We start from the raw sequence: 25149 nt of genomic DNA, 5'->3' as shown, positions 1-25149 counted from the left end.
GCCTCATAACTGGTAAAGGAGCACTTTCATCCAAAGATGTGAACTCAGAGCAAAATGAACATTTCCAAAGCAGCCCTGCCACTTCAGCTGACACACATTTATGTGACTGGTAGAGAGAAGGTTGGTTACTTAGTCCTCAAGCAGAAGAACCTTAATTTCCCTGGAAAGCCCATCTGATAACACCTCTATTCCTGCGAACTGTATACTCTCCTAGTCTTCTGCACTATATACCTGTTCCTGGAGTTTTAGATCCTCCTTTGTAATGAAAGGGGGGAAAACCCCATCTTCCTCATATATACTGGTTACCAAAGTAGTCATCCCAATACCCAAACTTTTCCAATCGGCTCCCCAGTTCTTCTGACACAACTAAGTCAACTGACTCCTTTTCCATAATTTCTAATCTTTCAGCATGCAATTCTTTCCATATGGTACTATATTTCCACAGACACAAAGAGAACAACATTCTAAGCCTCCTAAAAAGATTGTTTTCTAAAAGTCAAAATTATATATCTAAAAAAAAAGATTGTTTTCTAAATAAAATTGGCATGGTTTGTATGTATATCTTAAGCACTGCAGGGTAATAAAAACTGGCCTAGCATGCAGACTGTGACTCAATTAGGAGCCCTTCGCTGCCCCCCAATGACGGAAATGTGAACCTCTGCACTGTTTAACAGGCAGGCAGTCCACAGAGGACTGCAACAAACCACACTGGAAATGCCTATCAAATGGGTATAGTGCTAAAGAGATCTTTCCTTTCAGCACAGAAAAAGCAGAATTTGCAATTCATTTATAATCCAGACCATAATTTACAAAATTATTTTCCTCAAATTCTGCTACCAAAAACAACCTTTGGTTCAAGTCCAAGAATTAAGATGAATCATTCTCAAGCTAATGGCAGAGAATGAACTACAAATGACTAGAGCACTTGCTTCCTCACATACACAGGGAATGCTTCACTCTAACTCTAAAATGAATCCGTTTCTGCAGTGGAGTGCAGCTGTGAATACAATGTGCAACAGAAACAAAAAGAATGCCTCATCCAACCACAACTTCAGGACTATGCTTCCCTGGCCCGTGAACAAAGGTCCCCACTGTGAACAGTGCTAGCCCAAGCTACAAGAAGAGCAGTGCTCTCATGTCAGCAAACAGCCTACCCTGATTTCTCCATTGTCATCTCCCGTTGCCAGCAGGGTACTGTCCACAGAGAAGGCAGAGCAGCGCACACAGCCGTTGTGGCCCCTCAATTCATGAAGTGGCAAAAGGAGATCAAAACTCCAGATCTGGAAGGCAATTAGGATTGTTTAGCAATGCTACATACACTCAAAATAAGCATCTGCCTTGATTGCTATTCAGCCATAAATTCAATCACATGGACATTCTAATATCTGGCAATTCATAAACTTTCATGAGATGCCCATGTTCCAGCATGCAACCTTGTTAATTTTTCTGAGTTTCCCTTTATTTACTCAAGTTAAATTCAGCTCAAGGATCAATGTCACTCCTTCCTTACTTTAGACCTAGACAGAAGAACACTGAATCAGCTAAGAGCAGTCTGTGGAGTGAAGCAGACCTGAATGTGAGTGCTAGCTCCACTGTTCACTAGATTCTTGTGACTAGGACAACTCATATAAGCTTCTATAGCTTCAGACACTGCATCTGTAAAATGAGGACAATTGTACCTATGATGTGAAGATTAAATGAGATTATAGACAGTGAAATTACTAGCATGTGACAAGTAATCTTTAAATGTTAGTCACTATACTAGCCTACTTCTTGGCAGCCAAATGCTGTTTTTTTTTTCCTTTCAATATTGTCTCATGGTTTTGTCAACATCATTTAGCAACCACATACTGAAAACTACCAAGTTCCAAGCGCTGTGAGCTAAGAACTAGTGGTACAATAAGATAAACTAGCTACAGTCACTATCCTTGAAAAGTTTATAGTTTAATCACAAAGACAGGCTCACAAACAGTTAGTGAATAGTTTTATGAAGTAAATGTTCTAACAAATGAATAAAATGTAATAGAAACACTGGAGGTAGAGCAGCTAACCTTGCTTGAGGGTCAGGAAACGCTTCAGAAGAGCTGCCATCAAATCTAGGTCTAGAAAGATGAGTCATAATGCTTCAAGGTAAAAGAGTAGAAGGTTTATCAAACCAAAGTTAGCAGCATGCACAAAAAGAGGAAGTTGGAAAGTAGGCTGGCACAGAGGAAACAATATAGCAGAAAAAGATGGTGATGAGCTAAGTAGTTGGCCTATAAACCGTTAGGTAACAGGTGTTTCAACAAGGGACACAGGCAGTGGTATGGAAGATAAAGTGGAAGAGGTGCAGACCAGAGGCAGGATGCTGGGACAGTTCACCAGTGGAGGAGGAGGAAAGCATGCTCTTCAGGGTGGTGACAAAGAAGAGAAGATAACTCTAAGATGCACTAAAGAGTCATCAACAGAGCACAAAAGACAGGATACAGCCCTGACAATTCCAAGGTTTATAGTTTGGAAAGACTGGTAGAAGGAGAAAAAAGGAGAGAAGAGAGTACTTGAGGTCCCCCACCAAGCAGCATCATTCACCAGAATGTGATTTTAGACACACGTCAATTATATTACATTAATTATATTAAAATTGTATTGTCAGTGTATAATTAAATGTAAATCCCTTTCAATGATTTTTATTGCCTACAATATGCAGTAGAGGTTGCATTTGATTAGTTATAGACAAAAAGTAATCCATAAGGGAGAAATCAGAAGTCCTCAATGTATTTCATTTCATTCATTTGATACCAACTAAATGCCAATGGGCATCCTCCAAAAGACCACAAAATATGAAACAGACATGTAGAGAGCAACTGTTATGTCCTGTTGCATATATTATTTGAACTCATTATACATAACCACTACCAAAGTTTTATGCATGGTTTCAATTGATTGACCTACCTTTGCAGTCTTGTCAGCAGAGGTAGACGAAAACTTGGTAGCATCGTGAGAAATGTCACAAGAAAGTACTGTACCCTGGTGACAGACAAAGTCTTTTTCTTTATTTCCAGTAATAATATTCCATACCTTAAAAAAAAAAAAAACACTTGGAGGTTGACACTTTTAAGAACATTTTATATTAAAAAGCATAATCAGCTACAAGACAGGTCTATAAAACAAGAGTTTTAATACACTGGCTGTTCTGACCCCTTTACTTTAAATGTGACTAACAGTATAAATGCTCATTAAAACACAGCAGATGTAGGTGACTGCAATTAACAGAAAACAAGCATGAGAAAAATTAAAAATTTTTAAGTAAGTAATTAGCCTCACAGTGGCTTTTGACTGTCTCAATATAATCATTGCAATATGAGAATACTTTTTCAAAAAAACAAATTTATACTTTAAATTACCTTCACTGTTCCATCAAATGACCAAGAAAGCAGTCTTGAATTTTTCAAGAGTCTAAAGTCTTTCACTGTTTCCTGATGGCCTCGTAGAAAGATACATTTGTCCAATTGCCAATTCCATACCTGAATATCAAAGAAATAAGTCTGTTATAATCCTCCCCCGATCCTATCTCATTGGAGGGGTGGAGAGAGTGTACATTCTCTTGTCTAAAGTCTTTTACTCACATGGCATTTCAGTAAAACAGAGAGGAATAACAGAGAAGACTGTGGTGTCCACATTTTACAGACAGAAGCTGGGGTTACGTAAATTGACTAGGGGCAAAATAAAATACTTTTCCTCCTAAATAAAATTTGTTTTCTTCAGTTGCTTGGAGAACAGTTAATTATACCAGAAGATAGAAAAAAAAAAACAAAACACAATATGCCAGTGAGCTCACCATCTGATTAAATTTTCCTGAGAAAATTATCCTAATTACATAGTCACAGATTTCTGAACCTACAAGCTGGAGAAGTCTACAGATCCTGGCCCCACTGAAGCTGGCCTGGGAAGGTCAGTTGATCAAAGCAGCTTCAAACCAAAACACAGAGTTTCCAAGCTTCAAATATCTCAGCTATCCCCCATCGCAATCCTCAAAATGACGGAAGTGAGAAGGCATTGTTTTTCATGTGGAGCTTCAGGAGGAGTTCCTCAGACATAAGGAAAGGGGTGGGGGGAATGAAATAACATGAGCAACTAGCACAAAATATACATACAAATGTATCTGAGACACAGAGGTACACAGAAGTTTATTTTTGTGCTATGTCTATGTAAAGGACATTTCTTAATTACTGAATCAAAGCAACTGTATTTAGAGCTTTATTAATACTTGACTTCAAATTAACTTATTTAACAAATGTCTAGTACCTATATGCAAGGCAAATAGGAATCAAACAAGGATCTAGCATAAAGAAACTTAAGAGTTTAGCAAAGAAAATGAGAAATACAACAAACCCAAAAAGTCCTACAATAGAAGATACAATGATAGAGATAAAAGTTCTGTGAAACTCAAAAAAAGTAATTCCTTAGAGAAAATTTGGTGCAGATAGCACATTCAAAGTAGGCTTGAGGAATGGGTTGAAAGTGTGATTCACAAACTGAGAAGGGTTCTTCAAAGGGAATAAATGTTGGAGTTAAAGTATAGGAGCAGGGAAACGTGAAAAGGGACCTGCTCATCATTCCATCTGACTACAGCATAGGAGACGCAGAAGAAACAGAAGAGAAAAAAGGTTGGGAAGGTATCCAAAGAAACAGCCCCGTGGGCCTGATGAAGCTAAAATTCTGAGGTATGGGAAAACAGGCCAGCTCCAAAAGAATAAAAAGATAAAGAAAAAGCAGCCACAACTACAGGTATGCACATGAGTAACATTCTGAATCTAGCTTTTTATTGGCCAATGTTAAACAGCAGAAATATCTTTAATCAAACCTAGGCAAAATCTTAAAATAAATGACATCTCTTATTCCCCTTTTTTTTACTTCTTTTTCCACCACATTTAGCAGTCGTCCTCCCCACCAAGCCCTGGCTTTCAGATCTCTCATCTTCTGCCTCAGAATGCTCATTCACAGAAGCAGGATATCAGGAGCATGGGGTCTTGTATGCAAGCAAGAGAACTTTAGAAGACGAACTGGAAGTGAGAGTAATTCTAGAGAGAATGAATTAGTAATTTTCATATTTTAAGAACCCAATGAGATATGCTGGGGGAAGGGGAAGAAATGGAGGCATTTCTGGCTTCCCAAATCATACCAGAGAGGAAGGGCACCCCATATGACTAAGCATAAAAGACTTTAGTCCATTTCTACTAGGAAACTCCTGGCTCTCTCCTCCCGCCTTCTGGGCTTACTGGACTGGAGGATCAATGGCTATGCTGAACAGCTCCTCCTAGTTTACAGACACTGCCTATTCTAGCTTTGCCTGATTCAATGTTCATTTCTAACTTAGTATCTTACTTCTGCCCTCTGCATCAAGAACTCAGACAGCCTTCTGGAGCAGATATAACAAAGAATTTGACAACCACTGAGGGCAGATTAAGAATAGCCTTTGCAGCTTTTGTTACAGAAGGTTTCTGACTAGGAAATGATGATGAGTGATTTGTTGTTGTTGTTGTTGTTGTTGCACGGAAACACACTGTGCTAATTGAATAACCTTAATATCACTAAACTTCCACCACCATTAGTCAAATGTAAAAGTTGAGTTTGGGGATGTCTCTATCATTGACTATTTTTGCAATGTATATATACTTGTAGAATTTTTTCAGCTATATGAATAAAATTTAAATTGTAGAAATGTTAAGGAAACTTTTTTTTTTCTTTTTTTTTGAGACAGAGTCTTGCTCTGTCGCCCAGGCTGGAGTGTAGTGGCAGGATCTCAGCTCACTGGAAGCTTCGCCTCCCAGGTTCATGCCATTCTCCTGCCTCAGCCTCCTGAGTAGCTGGGACTACAGGTGCCTGCCACCACGCCTGGCTAATTTTTTTGTATTTTTTAGTAGAGATGGGGTTTCACCGTATTAGCCAGGATGGTCTTGATCTCCTGACCTCGTGATCCGCCCGCCTCGGCCTCCCAAAGTGCTGGGATTACAGGCGTGAGCCACTGCACCCGGCTGGAAACTTTTCATACCAGCAAGAACTAACATAGTCTTATATACTGGCTCATGTAAGCATGGGTAATACTTGGCCTTTATTTACTTCAAGGTAAAGGATCAAAAACTACCAAAGTAGACCTCAATTTTCACAATCCTAAGGGCTATAATCAGGTGAGTTGATTCTTCAAATTTTGGCAATAACTTCAGCTGAGCAAAGATTTACAGAACCCTTACTGGATTCCAGGCTTTGGGGATACAAAGATAATTAAAACAAACCTCCATTTAATCATTTACAAAAACTTTAAAAAATGAAAACAAAACCCAACCAGTCATTTCTCGAAAATATCTATAGAGTTTTGTTACATTTAAAACACTGTAAACGTAAAAAGTATTCTGAGTAGAACAGAAAAAGAGGAAGAAACACAACTACTTAACTCATATTTCTAAATATAATCTAACTCCTTTTCTAAAAATATTTCTAGAAATTATTCTTCCCCCTAGCTGAGAATACCTGAAATTGTCAAGCTGGTCATAAAAACCTTATGAATTTAACTTTTGATAGAATACATAGTATACAATGTCTCAAAAGAACTTCATCAGATGTAGTTTTTAGTTTTACCCATTCCAAAGACATCTGGAGAGGAAGAAAGGTGACTATTACACTGAGTTTTACAGCTAGAACACCAGTGTCATGGGAGCCTATAACAAGTAAGTTTCTGTACTGAAGCCAAATTTCATTGCAATCATACTGCTTCCTAGGACTCACACAGACATAACATTAAAAGATCTTTTTCCCAAAATGGTTTTTAACAATACAATTAAATATTGCCACCACAATTAATATATATACTAAATAAAAGAATATAATAATTTCCACTGAACATATGCATTATATCCTTCACTTCTAAAGCCCTACTAAAATGGCAAGGTCAAAAGAATGAGAAAGGAGATAACAGCAACAAAATGTGGGAGGCTGGAAAGCAAGAGAATGGTAACTGACAGCAAAGTCAAGAAAACAGAATCCTAAAGGCATTATAAAAAGTCAAAAGTGGCCAGGCATGGTGGCTTACGCCTGTAATCCCAGCACTTTGGGAGGCTGAGGCAGGAGGATCACAAGGTCAAGAGATCGAGACCATCCTGGCCAACATGGTGAAACCCCATCTCTACTAAAAAAAAAAAAAAAAAAAAAAAAAAAAAAAAAAAATTTAGCTGGAAATGGAGGCACGGGCCTGTAGTCCCAGCTACTCAGGAGGCTGAGGCAGGGGAATTGCTTGAACCCAGGAGGCGGAGGCTGCAGTGAGCCAAGATCATGCCACTGCACTCCAGCCTGGCAACAGAGCAAGACTGTCTCAAAAAAAAAGAAAAGAAAAGAAAAGAAAAAGTCTAAAGCAACAAAATCGGCATTATGAACTCCCAAAATGCTCAAAAATGGAAGGCACTAAGTATACCCAAAGGAGGAAATGAGGGTGGGGCTAAGAATATGAGTATTAGGAATTAGGAGGCAGAGAATCCTAAGATAGCCACACAGTGTTCACCGGAAAGTGCAATGGAACAACTAGAGAAGAGCAGCAGACACTGAGTGTGAGGTACAGTCTGGAAGGACTGGAGCAGTGTGAGCCTTGTGAGCTCTCAAAATTAACCAGAACAACCCTACAGTGAGGAGAAACCACAGGGAATAGAATCCAATGGAGTAGAACGAGGCAACAAAGGAAAGAGAAGGTCGAAATAACTGAGAGGGAAGGAGATGGGGCAAAGAGATGTCCTAAGAACAAGGCCATTATATATTTGAGATGGGGACTTGCTCTGTTGCCCAGGCTGGAGTGCGGTAGCATGATCATAGCTCACTCCAGCCTGGACCTCCTAGGCTCAAGCGATCCTCCAACCTCAATCTCCTGAGTAGCTGGGATTATAGGCATGCACTACCACACCTGGCTATTTATTTTGTTTTGTAGAGATGGGGTCTCGCTATGTTGCCCAGGCTGGTCTCTAACTCCTGCCTCAAGCAATCCTCCCACCTCAGACTCCCAAAGTGCTGGGATTAAAGGTGTGAGCCGCTGCGCCCAGTAAGGCCATATTTTTAATGCCTCGTGAAAATAAGAGAACAAGCTGCAGAGCTGTGAAGCTAGAAATGCTGGACTTCCCCACTCCTCCAAGGAGTTTAGGAAACTTGATTTCACATAAAAAAGAAGGCCGGGCACGGTGGCTCACACCTGTAATCCCAGCACTTTGGGAGGCCAAGGTGAGATCACTTGAGATCAGGAGTTCAAGACCAGCCTGGCCAACATCGTGAAACCTTGTCTCTACTAAAAATACAAAAAAATTAGCTGCATGTGATGGCAGGTGCCTGTAATCCCAGCTACTCAGGAGGCTGTAGCAGGAGAATCACTTGAACCTCGGAGGTGGAGGTTTCAGTGAGCCGAGATTGCACCACTGCACTCTGGCCTAGGCAATAGAGCAAGACTGTCTCAAAAAGGAAAAAAAAAAAAAGAAAAAGAAAAGAAAAGAATTGCTGTTGAACCCCAAAGTTACTATGGGAAAAAAAGGAAGAAAGTAGACAGACAGTGACAGCAAACTAGAAAGAAGAATCTCTGAATTTAAGGGCACCAGCACAAATGAGGGTAGAATTACAATTCTGAGAATGAGGGATCAAGGGAACGTGTACATACTAAATGTTGAGATCCAACATCTATTAATACTTCCTGTTCTCTTCCCCAACTTAGCTCTGAGAACCTGCCAGCCAGGTTTATCCTCCAGGCAAAAGACCAGAAAATTCCTCTCTAGGAATCTGAGGAGACCAAGACAAAAGACCTGAAGATACTCACAACAAAGTTTCCCCTTTCAGAGTCACCTTTTAGAGAAGATCTCAGTCAACACACAGAGCTTTCAGCCAGTTGTTCAGTACACATCTCTGGTAGCCAATGACCACTGAGAGCTAAGGAGGCCTTCAAAATATGAGGTCAAAACAACCAAACAGAAAAAAGCAACTTGGAGGGAACAGCAACTATGCAGCAAAACAAAAATTTATGGGGAAAAAATTATATATATAAGCCAGGCACAGTGGCTCATGCCTGTAATCCCAGCACATTGGGAGGCCAAGGTGGGTGGATCACCTGAGGTCCAGAGTTCAAGACCAGCCTGACCAACATGAAGAAACCCCATCTCTACTAAATATACAAAAATTAGCAGGGTGTGGTTGTGCATGCCTGTAATCCCAGATACTCAGGAGGCTGAGGCAGCAGAATCGCTTGAACCCAGGAGGCGGAGGTTGCAGCAAGCCAAGGTCGCACCATTGCACTCCAGCCTAGGCAACAAGAGTGAAACTCCGTCTCAAAAAAAACAAAAAAAATTATATGTGTGTGTGTGTGTATATAATTTCTATATATATTATATATATATTTACCTGTCTGTGTGTATATCTCCTCAGAGAGATAAAATATTCTATCTACAAAATAAGAATTTAACGCATTAGAAATATACTAGTAGAAATGAAAAACTCAATAAAATGGCTGGAAGTCAAAACTGAGGAAAAACTCCCCAAAAATAGAGCACAGTAGGCCAGGTGCAGGGGCTCATGCCTGTAATCCCAGCACTTTGGGAGGCCGAGGCGGGTGGATCACAAGGTCAGGAGTTCAAGACCAGCCTGGCCAGCATGGTGAAATCTCATCTCTACTAAAAAAAATACGAAAAATTAGCTTGGCATGGTGGCATACGGCTGTAATCCCAGCTACTCAGGAGGCTGAGCCAGGAGAATTGCTTGAACCCAGGAGGCAGAGGTTACAGTGAGCCGAGATCGCACCACTGCACTCCAGCCTGGGTGACAGAGTGAGACTCCATCTCAAAAAAAAATAAAGAAAAAACATAAAGCACAGTATAGAAAGATGAAATGTGGAAAAAGAAAACTAGATTATCAGTCCGGGAGATCTAACATCTGAATAATGGGTGTTACAAAAAGAGAAAGCAAACTGGAACAAAAAGGAAAGAATCAAAGAAATAATTCAACTTCCATGAATTAAAAATCATAGGTTTCCAAATTGAAAAGGAAGACTGAATGTCCAAAACAATGAATAAAAACTAACAACACAGTGTATCATCAGAAAATTTCAAGATTCTGGGGATAAAATGAAGATCCTAAAATCTTCCAGAGAGAAAGATTAGGCAGCAAAATGGCTTCAGACTTTTCAACATGAACTTTGGAACTTGGAAGAAAATGGAGCAATGTCTTCAAAGTTTTAGTGTAAAATAATTTCCAACTACACCCAAAGGTCAAATTTTCCTAAATTGCGTTAAGGCAAAAAACGCATTCACAGTACCCTTAGTACACAGTGATCATAGTAACAGGAAGGATCTAAACAAAATTTCGTTATAATTGGGATAAATGGATTGATAAATGAGTGTCTGTGAACGTGTGCATGCACATAAGCTGAAGGCAGGACAGGTGGAAGGAGGAAAAAAGCGACATCTTCCTGTAGGGAATTCGGTAGATAACTTCTCAAACGGGAAAATCAAGAAGAGCACTATAAGCATGCCATATAGAGGCATGAAGGTAATATCAAAAGAAACATCTAAAAGCTAAAAGTGGTGCCTCTGGAGAACGAGAAATGGGGGAAAGGGTCTATTTTTCATAATAAGTCTTGTAATACTATTTGAATTTTAAAAGAATGTGCATTGGGACTTTAATAATCAAGTAAATTTTAAAAGAATATATAGTAAGTTTAGGCCTCCATATCCACAATTCTTTATTATGTCAAACCATTCTCTTTTCACAGAATTTCATTCCTGTAATAAACATTTTGTTCTTAAAAGGAAAGAATGAAATGATTTCCATTGGATTTTACTACTGTAAAGAAAAATAAAGAGAAATTACATAAATGTGGCAAAAAGTATACTTACTGATACAAATCCAAATACCAAGACAGGCAAGAAAATGCAAACAAACCCTTCATTTTCAAAATAAACAACCTTCCAACAGAGGATTCTAAGATAAACTGTCTGCCTCACCCACAGAAAAATATGAAACACCCATAGGTTTCATCTAAGCCCATGTGCATAATCTGAATGTATGCCCAACGTAATGTGTTTAAAATATACACCAGATTTTAGGCATAATCATAGTGTTCCTTTGCTAGAATCAGCATTAAATATGTTAAGAGTTCATCCTCCCTCTCACCTGAATTTCAGAATCATCAGAACTTGAAATAAGAGTCTTCTCATCGGCTGTGAACTGGATGTGCCATACAGTTTTCTTGTGCTGAAACCTGGACTGGAAGATTCTATTGTTTACAAGTTCTAAAATCTTCAAAGCAGAAAAACACAGAAAATTAAGAAGAAACTAAGCAACACATAGGCATTACACCCCAAAGATATTAAACTAAAATTAGACTAGAGGGTACAGAATTTCCATCTGGTGCTTCCAGCCTAATTAAAAACAAATGAATGTCACATATATATATATATATATGTGTATATATATATATATATATATGCACACCATGTATGCATACATGCAAACATATTGGACCCTAAAATAAAACACTCACTGCAATCATCAGACAGCAGTAGGAACCAGTGGTCCTTCTGAGTACTCAACTACCCACTTCATCAAACAAGTGGCTGTCTGGGCTTGCCCTCCAAAAAAAAAAAAAAAAAAAAAGACATTTAAGATGGATAAGAGAGAAGAAAGTAAGTAAGTCCTGGATGAGAAGGCAAATTATTCATAAAACAACACAAACAAGGAAAGATAAAAGATGATGAGGGAGACAGGATATGAGAAGGCTGGTGGGCAGTGCAATGAGAATACTTAAGAGGGCCAAAGACTAATAATACTCCAAATAAAAGTAGTAACAAATTCAAAAGATAATGACTATGTCAAAAAAAAAAAGAAAAAAAAAGGCTTTCAAATGAACTCATACCAAAAAAACAAAAAGAGAGGAAATATGTTTCATTGACCAAATTAAAATGTACTCAAGAAAGCCTAAGGAAAATACAGATGATGCTAAAGCAGGAGACACCAGAAACTCAAACCTAACCCACATGTCTGGAAGAAAAGCCCCTTGAAAACAAAGGGGAATTGTGTGAATGGAAACCTTCCTAAATGAGCGGGATGAACGATCTCACAAACCCTGTGAGGCAAGGGCAGGATAGCATAACAGTTGAGCACATAGCCTCAGAGATCTGGGTTTGAATCCTAGCTCTGCCACTTACTGATTTATGAAAATTGTGGAAATAAGAGTTTAGACATCTTTAAAACAAGAATAACAACATCGAACATCCAGGATGTTATAAGAATTCAATGACAGCATCTGGCACAGTAAACAGTTAATAAATAGTAGTTGCTATTATTTGATGATATGAGGCTACACCATATGAAACTGCCACTTTATAGGTAAATACTGGTAATTTCACATGGTTCATTATGTATTATTTATATTATTTGATGACTTTGAGGGAACTAACAATGTGGATGAAGCACATATGTGTGTTGTGAGTTTATTTTTAAACTATCTAAAAGACTTATTTTAAGATAGATGGTAAAAATGAAAAGAATGTGGTACTGACTTGGCATCAAGGTAAAGAGAAAAGCGAAACCAAGGACTCTTTAAGAATAAATAATAATACACAACAGTTTGAGAGATCAGCCTGAGATGGAAGTCTAAGGTTCACCTGTAAACATACAATTATCCCTTGCTTAAGAAATACATATCCATGATGTACTTTATCCCAGAATAGTACACATCTTAACAAATGATAAATAAATTTTTCACAATAATAAAGAGAAAACAAAGCCTGAACTCTCAATCCATGACACAAGGGCCATGACAAATATATAAGAGTATTGAGATCACTGTGTAAATGCTTCCTTCTTCACTTTGTCTAAGCATATAGTCTCTTTTCTGTGGGGCCATATGGACTAGAGAATATTTGTGTAATTCCTTATGAAAATGAATCCAAAGTAAAATAACTGTGGCCAGTGCCGTAAGTAATTGGTTAAAAAATAATTCCCAGACACCTGGTGAGAAAAAGTGAGAGAAGGAACCAATGTTTTTGAAAAACCACTATAAAGCTAGAGAAAATGTGCTTTTGTGATGAATTTCACTTGTGATAAAGACAACAATATTTTTACCCAAAATGCCTTTTATTATACTACATTTTTGCCTTGCAAAGTGTTTCTATTTTTACCTATTTGGTCTTGTTAGATAAATTAAGGATTTCAGATGGTGAACTGAGGTTCTTCTGCCACCAAAAGTAGAACAGCAAGGATTGGTGGAACAGGCAAGCACAGGCAGCCCCGCACCCATATTCCCCATGAGCCTTATCAGTACCGAAATGAAAACAACTTATACCCCACATGGCTGGGCTTCTAAGAAGAGGAGAAAAAAATGCTCTTTGCATAGTTAGCGAAATCTTGATAGATAGTATTTGATATATGTGGAGAACAGCCAAACAACTAAGTAGAGAATAAGGGACATAAAAAGACAAAAAGCATGAGAAACAGTAATAAAGGAAATCTGAAAAATATACAGCCAACTGGATAAGATGATTGTTAGTTTAACGAACAATCATAGATAATAGATTACAGAAAGATTTATTTAGTATAAAAGTGTACAATAGGCTGGATGTGGTGGCTCATGCCTGTAATCCCAACACTCTGGGAGGCCAAGATGGGTAGATCACTTAAGCCCAAGAGTTTAAGGCCAGCCTGGGCAACACTGGTGAAACCTCCATCTCTACAAAAACAGAAAAATTAGCTAGGTGTGGTGGTGCATACCTGAAGTCCCAGTTACTCAGCAGGCTGTGGTGGAAGGATTGCTTGAGCCTGGGAGGCAAAGGCTGCAGTGAGCCAAGATTGTACCACTGCACTCCAGCCTGCGCAACAAGGTGAGATCCTGTCTCAAAAAATAAAAGTATACAATAGCCAGGCACAGCGGCTCCCATGCCTGTAATCCCCACACTTTGGGAGGCTGAGGCAGGACAATCGCTTAAACCCAGGAGTTTGAGACCAGCCTGGGCAACACAGGGGACCCCATCTCTACAAAAAAAAAAATTAGTCGGGCATGGTGACGCACACCTGTAGTCCCAGCTACTCAGGAGGCTTAAGTGGGAAAATCACTTGAGCTCAGAATGTCAAGGCTGCAGTCAGCTGTGATCGTGTCACTGTACTCAGCGTGGGTGACACAGCAAGACCCCATTTCAAAAATAAAAATAAATAAAAACAGAAGTGCACAATGCCAGATATATAATTAGTTTTATTTAATTCTGTACAGAAAGATTCTGAAGACTAGCACTGAATACCTCAATGGCTCCATTTTCATCTCCAAATGCAATGTACTGAAGATGTGGACTTAAGCAACAGCAGCTAACTTGAGCTTCAGTCAGATAATCAATCTGACCTGTTTTTCCATTAATGAGCTAATGAAAAATGAGGCAAAATCAGTTATTAGGCTGTAAGAGCAGTTTTTGTTCGTCAGAACAGAGGCTTCAATTGAAAAAAATAAAATAAAACACAGAAAATAACCAACAAGAGCTCTCAGGGGAACAACAAGCCATATCCTAGTCTTAGCAGCTGCATTTAGCACTTCACACTTTCATTTCAATCCACTTTGGTGGTTCAAATACATTTTCATAAAATAAAACGAGCATTACAAGGTTTAAAAAGCAGCTGCTGTGCCCGCCACCTGAGACACATCTGTCTGATTTGTAATCCCACAGCTAGCTCCACACCCTGTTTTCCATTTCTTCACAAAGCCCACTTTTAATAGGGCTATCGTTTGTTAAAATATACTTTTCTGCTACATTTCAAAGCTGTTGGTCAAACAAGACTGAGACAGACATAAAAAGACAAATTAAAATGGGGCTTATATCCTCCAAATCACTCACAAAACAGTGTAAATTAAGATTCTTTTTCTTGGAGCTGGGGCAGTGAGGACAATGGAGAAGAACTCATAAGCATAATTTGCGTAGCTGGATTTACAATGCTTAAACAAAGATTACCTAATTTCATAATCTGTACCAATGCTTAAATCCCATGAATTATGATGCCTTATCACTCATCTAAAACATGTGACCTGGGAAAATATTTCTGAAGCTTAAATCAGTTGTCAGATACCTCTCTCTTAGTGTCATAAACTAAAATTCTTGAATTATTTTTCAACATGAAATAGGCAGGCATCTTTGTTTCTAGTACAAAGATTACAGAGTCAACCAATCACAGGTAGCTTTTCCTTAACATTATTTTACATAGCACATTTTGATCTATTAGATATTCAAAATGAAAATTGAACTACGAAGAGCTGAACATCTTCTCTCAAAAATCAATTTCAAGAATTATTTAAGTAGTAACTAAAAAATGTTTTATTCACTTAAATGAAACATTAAGTTTATCCTCTAAACTCTCCCACAACCACTGACATAGAATGATACCTTTATAGACAGATGACTTTTTAAGTCTCACAGTTACAACAGTCATTAAAGAAAGGTTGCACAAATTTAATAAAGGAAATACAAGCATGAGGACACTAAATTTGTCAAGAAAACTGAAGTAGAAATATCCCAAGTGGAAGAATCAGCTTTCTAAAAAACAGTTAATGAGAAATTCACATTGAATTCCATATCCCAATTCACCCCAGAAGTACTGTGCATTAGGCGCTCCTAATCAGCATATTGAGGACAATAGTAAAACTTGTAAAATGAAAGCAAGCCATATTCAGAGGTGACTTACAGCTTGATTTTGACACCCACAGTAAACAAGAAGTTACCACATACCAGGTGATTTACTCCCAGTATCTACTCCTGAATTTGGATTCTACTTTGACCCTGTAACTAGCTCAGAGACTGTAAAGATGAAAAGGACCTTACAAACTGAGGCTCAAAGAGGTGATACAATTTATTCAACATCACAGAACTAGTTGATAAAGAAGTCTGAACTTACACCTAGGTCTCCTTAGTGAAAAGTCACTATTCTCTCCACTACACCAAGCTGAGCTCTACAGCTTTAAAACTTGTTAAGGTTTGAGCGGGGCATGGCAGCTCTTGCTTGTAATCCCAGCATTCTGGGAGGCTGAGGCAGGAGGAGCACTTGAGGCCAGGAGTTCGAGACCAGCGTGGTCAACATAGCGAGATGCCCCCATCTCTACAAAAAAAAATTTTTTGAATGACAACTCATTAAACTCTGTCCTACCCTCTGTCCATCTGTCTCAATTGTCTGCTTCCTCTCAGACCTTCCACACATGGGCTCTATTACTCTCGTCTTCTCTATTCTGCTCCTCTCTCTCCTCTCTAGCTTCACATCACTATCTCATTTCACTCTCTCACACACATTCATGCTCCCTATCTTTCAATAAGCAATCAAGAAAAATCAAACGAAAAGATGGCATAAGATTATGTTATCACTGCCAAAACCTTTCCCTAGAAGTTAATAAAGCACTTCTAAAACCCATATGGAAAAAGTTAACTCAAGCTGTATTCGTGCTCTTCAAGAGCTAATGAAAGGCCCTAAATATACTATGAGAAAATAGTTCCATCTCTACTAAAAATACAAAAAAAACAAAAAACAAAAAAAAAAACCTTAGGCCGGGCACGGTGGCTCACACCTATAATCCCAGCTCTTTGGGAGGCCGAGGCGGGTGGATCACTTGAGGTCAGGTGTTCAAGACCAGCCAGGCCAACATGGCAAAAGCCTGTCTCTACTAAAATTACAAAAATTAGCCATGCGTGGTAGCACACATGTAGTCCCAGCTACTCGGGAGGCTGAGGCATGAGAATCTCTTGAACCCAGGAGGTGGAGGTTGCAGCGAGCCAAGATCGTGCCACTGCACTCCAGCCTAGGCAACAGAGAGAGACTGTCTCAAAAGAAAAACAAAAGAAAGAAAATTAGCCCTCACTATGAAAGGGTTTCTGTCCTTCTCAATCCTATGTCTCAGGGAATCCTCAAGGCAAGGGAGAATGTCCCACCAGTTCACATAAAAGCCATGCCACCTCCTGCCCTTCTTAGCTGCTTGCTCTTACCACCTCTCTCAGCCACAAGTCACAGTCACATGCTGTCAGCTCCACATGCTGACACTTCCTTCAATGGTCCATACTCTGCTGTTCTGCTTGGGCTGACCAACATATAGATAGCCTCTTGTGTTTTGATCTTCCATGAGGCATCTGCTTTCTCTTGCTGCCACTATCTACAACGCTATCACCACTTCCAGGACATCTCTGTCAATGCAATGACACCTTATTTAGCCACCAGCACAGTGATGCCAACCTGCTCTTGAACTCCAGTGCTCCTTAGGGCATCTGCTCTTAGGGCATCTGTTACCACCACTCCGAGCTCCTGAATACCATTCCTCTGCCAGTGGATCTTTGGGACTCCTTCTCTCTTCAGCTAGTTGAGAAATGCCTTCCTCTCACGTGTCCCACTCTTTGTTGGGTGGCAGAAGGAGAACAGACTAGAGTAGTGCTGTTTGGATCCCTAAGCAATACAGTTCTTTCAATTGTACTATACAATCCTTTCCTCCTCAAGGACCAAAATAAGCATTCAATAAATATTTACTGAACAAAGGTGTGTGTAAATGAACAGGTGTACTTCAGTATGTAAAGCCCAGCTCCTTTCACCTCAGTTCCAATCAATCAGACTCCTTCCTCACCTAAAGTGACTTCTGTTCTTTCAAAGACCCTGGAATCCTTCCCTTTTAAAAATGCTTCCATATGCTCATCCCCCTTGCACACTCCATCAGACATGTCTGAATCACTCTTGTAGACAACATTGAGTTTGTCCTCATGGTATTCTTAGACTTCATGCAAATCAAAGAATGTGATCATAGATAGCAACAGAAGAGCAGTGAGATGAGGAATTATCTAATTTAATTCTAAATATAAGCATATCTGAGCCTCAGCTCAAGACTTATATATATTTATTTAACTAATGTCTGCTGGACACCTGTTAGATACAAAATAATTATGCTTAATCCCAAGTCCAAAAACAAGAAAAACCGTGAATAGAAAATTCAACCAAAACAATTTTCCAACTGTTTTCTAAAAAATACTCACTTGCAGACGTCTTATATGGTCAACTGCAAGGACCATCACTTCATTTTCTTGAAACACAACATCTACTTCTTGCTTTAACATTACAGCAGAGTTCTTACATACTTTCTTTGTCTCCCAGAGCTGATTAAGAGATAAAGAAATTATCATTCCATCTCTAAAATAACATGTCTTCATCTTAAAGCGAGAGACAAACTATGTTTCACATAAAATACCTATGATGCTAGAAAGGTTTCAATATTAGATTATAATCCAAAAATAAATATTTACTAACACAATCTATAGTAAGATGCAGTTAGTATTAAGAGTTATGGGCTCCAGAGCCAAAATTCCTCAGTATGAATACTAGTTCTACCTAAACTTCAGGCAGGTTGCTTAACCCAGTGTTACTCAAAGATAAAGACCTCCTGCTGGTTATCAAACTGTTTGATACCAATCCACAAGGTAAGAAGTTTGGGCCAGGCGCAGGGGCTCACACCTGTAATCCCAGCACTTTGGGAGGCCAAGGCGGGTGGATCACCTGAGGTCAGGAGTTCAAGACCAGTCTGACCAACATGGTGAAACCCCATTTCTACTAAAAATATAAAACTTGGCTGGGCATGGTGGTGTGCACCTGTAGTCCCAGCTACTCAGGAGGCTGAGACAGGAGAATTGCTTGAACCTGGGAGGTGGAGGTTGCAGTGAGCCAAGATAGTGCCATTGCACTCCAGCCTGGGCGACAGAGCGAGACTCCGTCTCAAAAAAACAAAAAGAATTTTGTACCAGAATGTAAATCAACTACATCACTAAACACACTGTAACTGTGTCTAGTGATGCAGCTTATTTCATTTCAAGAAGACTTTCTTGATGAAGAAAGCAGTGTGTTGATTTATATTCTGGCTCAAGCTCATTGAGACTGGCATGTGAAGAACCAATGACCTTTCTCAGTCTTTCTCTGCCTGTTTCCTCATCTGCAAAAGGGACTATTGTGAGAATTAGTAAATTTATATGTATATATATATAGTACTTTGCATAACGTCTTGAATATAGTAAGCACTGAATGAATTTTAGCTATAATTCATATATAATGCTGTATTAGGATGCTGTGGGGACCAGCCAGGGTTCCTGGCCTCAAAGAGCTTATAATGTAAGACACGTCAATGAGCCAGAGAAGCAGTGGAGTGTTGGAAATAAGGAGTAAATCATATCTGCATTTAAATTCAAGTCAAAATTTGATAAGCACCACTAGAAAATGACATAGAATTAGATGGCATTAAGAGAGACAGGCATTCTCCCCAAATAGAGAAGACTTGAGGGGACTTATAGAATGGTTAGGATTTCAGCAAACAGAGATACAGGTAAGTAGAGCATTCCAAATATAAGAAACCACTTAAGGAAAAGCACAGAAGCAGGGAACTACGGAGTGTTTGGGAAAATGTGAGCAGTCCAGTGTTGGTTCCCTGTAGGAATAAACTGGGAGACAGAGTGGAGCAGAATGAGGCCATGCTGTGGAGAAGCTTAATGGCAGAAACAGAAGTATATATTTACTTTGGTAGACAAGGGAGCCACTATCTATTTTTGAGCAAAAATGACATGACTGTATTGTACATGAAAAAAAAATATCTTAGAAGCTGCATGCAGAAAAGCAAGAAAGAAGACTTGTGGCAGAGACTAATACAACAAGAGAAGTAACAGGTAACAAAGTCCTGAACTTGGGCAGCAGAAATGGAAAGGTAGAGATAATAATAGAAAATGAAAAGGTAGACTCTCTCAGAATTGGCAAGTAATTGGATGTAGGAATTCAAGGTAAAGAAAAGAGTCAAAAATTTTTCTGAGGAATCAAATGCAGTATTTCAAATTAACCAAAATACAGTTTAATCACTGAAGTTCCCACAGCACCTGGCCCATGGTAATTCTCAATGAACATGTAACGAATGAATGAGACTGTTACAGTCCATATAACAGCACTTTTCCAGGGTGAATAGGAATATAGTTAGTACTAGTTTCCTATTCTGCTTACCTCAGTGCTACCCATCAATTTCTTAGTTTGTAGGAGGTTTAGCTCACCATCAGGAAATGTTCAAAATGAAAATCTCAGTATTTCTCACCCTGATTGTCTGGTCATCAGAAGATGTCAAAAATGATGATCCATCAGGGGAAAACATCACACCATGAACCCAACTTAAATGTCCTCTGCAATCAGCCACCTTTGAACGTGAGTCTATATTCCACAACTACAGAATAAACACAGCATATAGGAAATCACATACATAAGCATTTTGAAGACAGCAAAAATATTGAAAATAGCAAGAATGAGCCAGCAATACCACTTCAATGAATATTGCTCAGAAACACACTATCAAAACTACAAAATGTCTTATGCAGAAGATTATTTAGTGCATCATTATTTTTTATAGCAAAATACTAGGAAACTAAATACTCATCAATAGGGAACCAACTGAATAAACTACATTAATCACATAATGGAATATCATGCAGCCATTAAAAACAATGAGAAAAACACCTTGATGACGACAAATCTCTAGGATACATTGTTAACAGAAAAAAAGCAAAGTGTAGAAGAGTCTATATACTATACACTACTATCTTTTATATGAGATGGAAAAATATGTACAAGAACATATAGAAGGATACAGGTATGGATATATATGCATATAGATATCTGCTTATATATGCAAGAAATATTGGACAGTTAAGCCAAAAACAGAAAATAGTTTACATATGCAGGGAAGGAGGGAGAGAGAGGCGAAGGGATAGGGATGAAAGCAAGACTTCTCTGAATATAACGCATTATAAAACTTTGACTTTGGAATCATGCAAATATTTTATCACTTTAAAAAAATCAATCCAAAAAATAATAGGATGAACAAAAGCAGCTTCCATATTCAGATTATTTTCCACTAATACTGTCATCTAACCTTCATTTCAACTGACTGTAAAACCTACAATAAATTAACACAATAATTGTAACATGTACACATTTCTCGTTATTCATGCTTATTACCATGTCTACCAGCAGCCTGGTATTTTATCCTGGGTTCTGCTGTAAATTACTCTAATATATTCAAGTCTAATGAAGTACCATATGTGACTGAGTTCCTCTCATTACACTTTAAATTACAGAACTACTTTATCATTTCAGAACTAGCATGGACAAAACAAGTACCTCATCATAGGCCCAGTGACTGGTTTTCATTCAGTGAGTTCTGTGGTTATGAACTAATTATATGAAATTTTCTCCGCCTTATCTCTAGAGTCCAAGCTGGGACATACAGAGCTAAGGGCCAAAAATGAAAGTGGTTCCACAACTGAAAATCTCTCCTAAGAAACTGAAAATCTCCCTTGAGAATCCTCCCCTCTCTTCCCACTTTCTTCTCCCCATCTCTCTCCCATCATTTCTTTGTCACTCAGAGCCTCCAGAACTGAGTCCCTACATTTCAAGAAGGAAGATACTGTTTCATTGTTTCCTGGAGATTGCTAAGGATGGCAGAGGGTAAGGACTTTAGAAGTGACAGGAAAGGCTGAAAGAGGGATTGCTACTTAGTACTGTTTCTAAAAATCCTAACAAACGCTCCACATTTACTTTGAGGATCTACACGTAAGGTTCAAGATCTCCTAGGAGATCTAAAACCCAATACACCCCAGCACTTTGGGAGGCTGAGGCAGGTGGATCACTTGAGGTCAGGAATTCGAGACCACCCTGGCCAACATGGTGAAACCCTATCTCCATGAAAAATACAAAAAAAAACTAGCCAGGCGTGCTGGTGGGCACCTGTAATCCCAGCTACTCAGAAAGCTAAGGCAAGAGAATAGCTTGAACCCGGGAGGTGGAGGTTGCAGTGAGCTGAGATTACAACACTACACTGCAGCCTGGGTGCCAGAGAGAGACTCTGTCTCAAAAACAAAGTAACACAAAACAAAACACTTCCAATTCAAAGTCTCTGCCCAACAAAACACTGCCCACAGCACCCTACTTCTTCCCGCTGTTTCATACAGGACTAGAGCTTTTTCACACTCCCTGCCTCTGTGTGCAATGGGAAGAGTCTCAGTAGGGAAGTTCTTCAGTGTCACATGCACTGCTGCACCTAGAATTAGGAGAAGCCTATGGATCTCATGCCCTCACTCTCACCTGTGCCTCTATGTTGAAGGGCTATAGCTTAGCAACTCTCCCCCAACACCTTCACAGTAATGGGCAAGGCTGGCAAACTCACTAAAATTTGCTAAATAAGCAGAGAACACTGAAGAAGTGCTTGCAGTAGTCATGGCTCCCTTGATGAGGAGCCTGTGAACCAAGTGAATTTCTCTATTTTCCAAAAGGCCCATACCCATCTTCTTGGAACTGTGATCTGAAGGGGTTTCAAAGTACCTGGTGGTAAAACCAACCTAAGGAATGAAGACTAAGAAAGCCTGGAAAAACTAATCTATCTTTGGCCAGGCAAGGTGATACACCTGTAATCCCAGCATTTTGGGAGGCCAAGGCTGGGGGAGTATTGCTTGAGGCCAAGAGTTCAAGATCAGCCTGGGCAACACAGTGAGACCCCCATTTCTATTAAAAAAAAAAAAAAAAAAAGCACTAATCCATCTTTGAAGGAAAAAAATAATTCACTACTTTATGAAAAAACTAATATAGCACTTCACTGGGTGGAATTCTTCCAGGGCCAGCTAGGTATACACTCTGAACATAAAATTTAACAGGTAAGTACAAAATCATAAAAAAGTAATTTATATGAGTTATTTTATTCATTAGTGCCTGGCAATGAACACCCTATCTTATCCTACTCAATGATCTAAGAAATCTGAACTGGACTCATTTCTCACCACCTCTTTTAAGAAGAAGAGAGTCTGTGCCTACACTGTTTAAGAAATGCCACATATCTATACTGGATAAGAGATGTCATGTTTCATGACCAGCAGTCGTTCCATTGTTTTCCCAGTTCCTGGCACATGTTAGGCATTCAGCAAATGCTTGCTGAATTCCCTGTCATATTGTCAAATCAAGTCTGTAATCACTGTTAAAATAATAAAGCTGGCTATGTGGTTTAATATCCCAGAGTTAGAGGTCATTAGGCTATAAAGAAAATATAATTTCTCAAGCAAGGCTCCTCAGCAGTTAATGGTTTAAGCTGCCCATTCTCTGTCATCCTTTGATCTCTGGAAACCCAGGCTTCACAGAATAAATTCAACTACTCACCTCTACACAGTACTGGGACAAAGCAACCACTGCCAAATGGTTTTGTGGGGAGAAGTCACAGTACTGGATGGTGCTGTGATGGCCCGTGTGGATTTCTCCCAATAGGCCACTGGTATGAATGTCAAAAAGCTGTCAACATAAATAGAGATACCTATGAAGGTAAAATACTTTAAGAGATAAGCTATTCTAATATCCTCCCATTTCAAATATAAGTCCTGAAAAAAATATGACAATTACTGATAACTGGCATAATTATTGACAGTCATAAACAAAATATGGATCAATATACATATACTTTAAAAATACTGCTCATCTTAAAACATATTTTCTATAAAGGAAAATTCATCACAGATGAGCTCTCAAGCTAGCCTAAAGAGAAATAAAAGCTTTGTGAATAAATGAATAGACTGGCCCAATTAACATACAGAGTATTTCTCCCTAATGCTTGTTTATTCAAAAGAGAAAATGAATACTCATAAATGAAGATGATCAAAATAATATAGAGCAGAGGTTTGCTAAAATAAAATTAGCTCAGTCATTTCTATTTCTCTCTAGAACTACCAAATTGCTCCATTATAGTCAATCATTTTCCTGTTTTTGAACCCCAAAAAACTACTTTTGGGTAATCCAAGTTTCTTCAATTTTTTTTTTTTTTTTTTTTGAGACAGACTTCTGCTCTTGTTGCCCAGGCTGGAGTGCAATAGCGTAATCTCGGCTTGGGGCGATCTCGGCTCACTGCAACCTCCACCTCCTGGGTTCAAGCAATTCTCCTGCCTCAGCCTCCCAAGTAGCTGGGATTATAGGCATGCACCACCACGCCCAGCTAATTTTTTTATTTTTAGTAGAGACGGGGTTTCTCCATGTTGGTCAGGCTGGTCTCGAACTCCTGACCTCAGGTGATCTGCCCACCTTGGCCTCCCAAAGTGCTGGGATTACCGGTGTGAGCCACCACGCCCAGCCGCAGTTTCTTCAATTTTTAAGACTTATAAATGCTGAATATACTCTTCCAAAGTTTTTGCCAAATAAGATGATTTTTATTTACTACATGTATTGATACAGTATAGTGATTTAAGATCAAGACACAGACCTTAGAAAGAAACAAAAAAGCTTCCAGTGGGAGCTATTAAAATGTTTAGTGGGCCGGGCACGGTGGCTCACGCCTGTAATCCCAGCACTTTGGGAGGCCAAGGCAGGTGGATCACGAGGTCAGGAGATCGAGACCATCCTGGCTAACATGGTGAAACCCCGTCTCTACTAAAAATACAAAAAATTAGCCGGGCGCAGTGGCAGGCGCCTGTAGTCCCAGCTACTCGGGAGACTGAGGCAGGCGAATGGCATGAACCCAGGAGGCGGAGCTTGCAGTGAGCCGAGACAGCGCCACTGCACTCCGACCTGGGCGAAAGAGCGAGACTCCATCTCAAAAAAAAAAAAAAAAATGTTTAGTGAATGCATAGTCCCTGCAAGCATGCACATATGGTAGGCAGCATAGCGCCGGAGGCCAAAAACACAGGGCAGGAAATCAGATTTAAAATGCTTCCCAGGACAGGTCATTTTTTAAAAAATTAGTGGCTGACAGTGATCGAGGAAACTTGGCAAATGTGGAATAGGCAGTTGTCCCAATTATGGAATAGTAAAAGAAAAAAGACCTAACAATAGGAGGAGACTCACATAGGAATTGGAAAGAAATAACAGGAGGAGGAAGGAGAGACCAAAGGGTAAGAAATCGGGATCTACATGCAGTTAAGGAACACCTTTGGGTAGCTTTCTTTTAGCATGGTAAAACAGGGAACTGCTGTACAGATTTTTAAAACAAGGCATTTCATGCAATATAAAATTATCTTCCTCTCACTAGAACAGGTCTCTTAAAATCTTTTCAAAAATTATCTTTTGTTCAACATCATTGGTAATTGGGAAAACACAAATCAAACCACAAGG

At 39.2% G+C, this 25149-nt stretch overlaps 1 protein-coding gene across 5 annotated transcripts in view; it reads right to left on the bottom strand.

The window, feature by feature from the left end:
• The window catches only part of APAF1 (apoptotic peptidase activating factor 1), an 89601-nt gene that overhangs the window by 8726 nt on the left and 55726 nt on the right, over nt 1–25149 (bottom strand). For 3 of the 5 annotated variants that reach the window (XR_008670562.2, XM_019038859.3, XM_055358882.2), the window contains exons 18-25: nt 23215–23343; nt 20111–20236; nt 18027–18146; nt 14286–14402; nt 11164–11289; nt 3384–3503; nt 2932–3057; nt 1155–1280 (exon numbers count right to left, since the gene is read on the bottom strand). Coding sequence is in view for 4 of the 5 variants with exons in the window: in XM_019038859.3 (XP_018894404.2) it covers nt 1155–1280; nt 2932–3057; nt 3384–3503; nt 11164–11289; nt 14286–14402; nt 18027–18146; nt 20111–20236; nt 23215–23343 (990 nt within the window). In the remaining variant the exon portion in view is untranslated. The remainder of the gene's footprint in view (nt 1–1154; nt 1281–2931; nt 3058–3383; nt 3504–11163; nt 11290–14285; nt 14403–18026; nt 18147–20110; nt 20237–23214; nt 23344–25149) is intronic. The other 2 variants (XM_019038860.4, XM_063694227.1) reach the window with 1 other exon arrangement.

Source organism: Gorilla gorilla, chromosome 10 (assembly GCF_029281585.2).
Source record: "Gorilla gorilla gorilla isolate KB3781 chromosome 10, NHGRI_mGorGor1-v2.1_pri, whole genome shotgun sequence".
In the NCBI taxonomy this organism is placed as follows: domain Eukaryota; kingdom Metazoa; phylum Chordata; class Mammalia; order Primates; family Hominidae; genus Gorilla; species Gorilla gorilla.
Note: the sequence above shows the minus strand (reverse complement) of the source record. Positions and strands in the feature narration are given on the sequence as shown.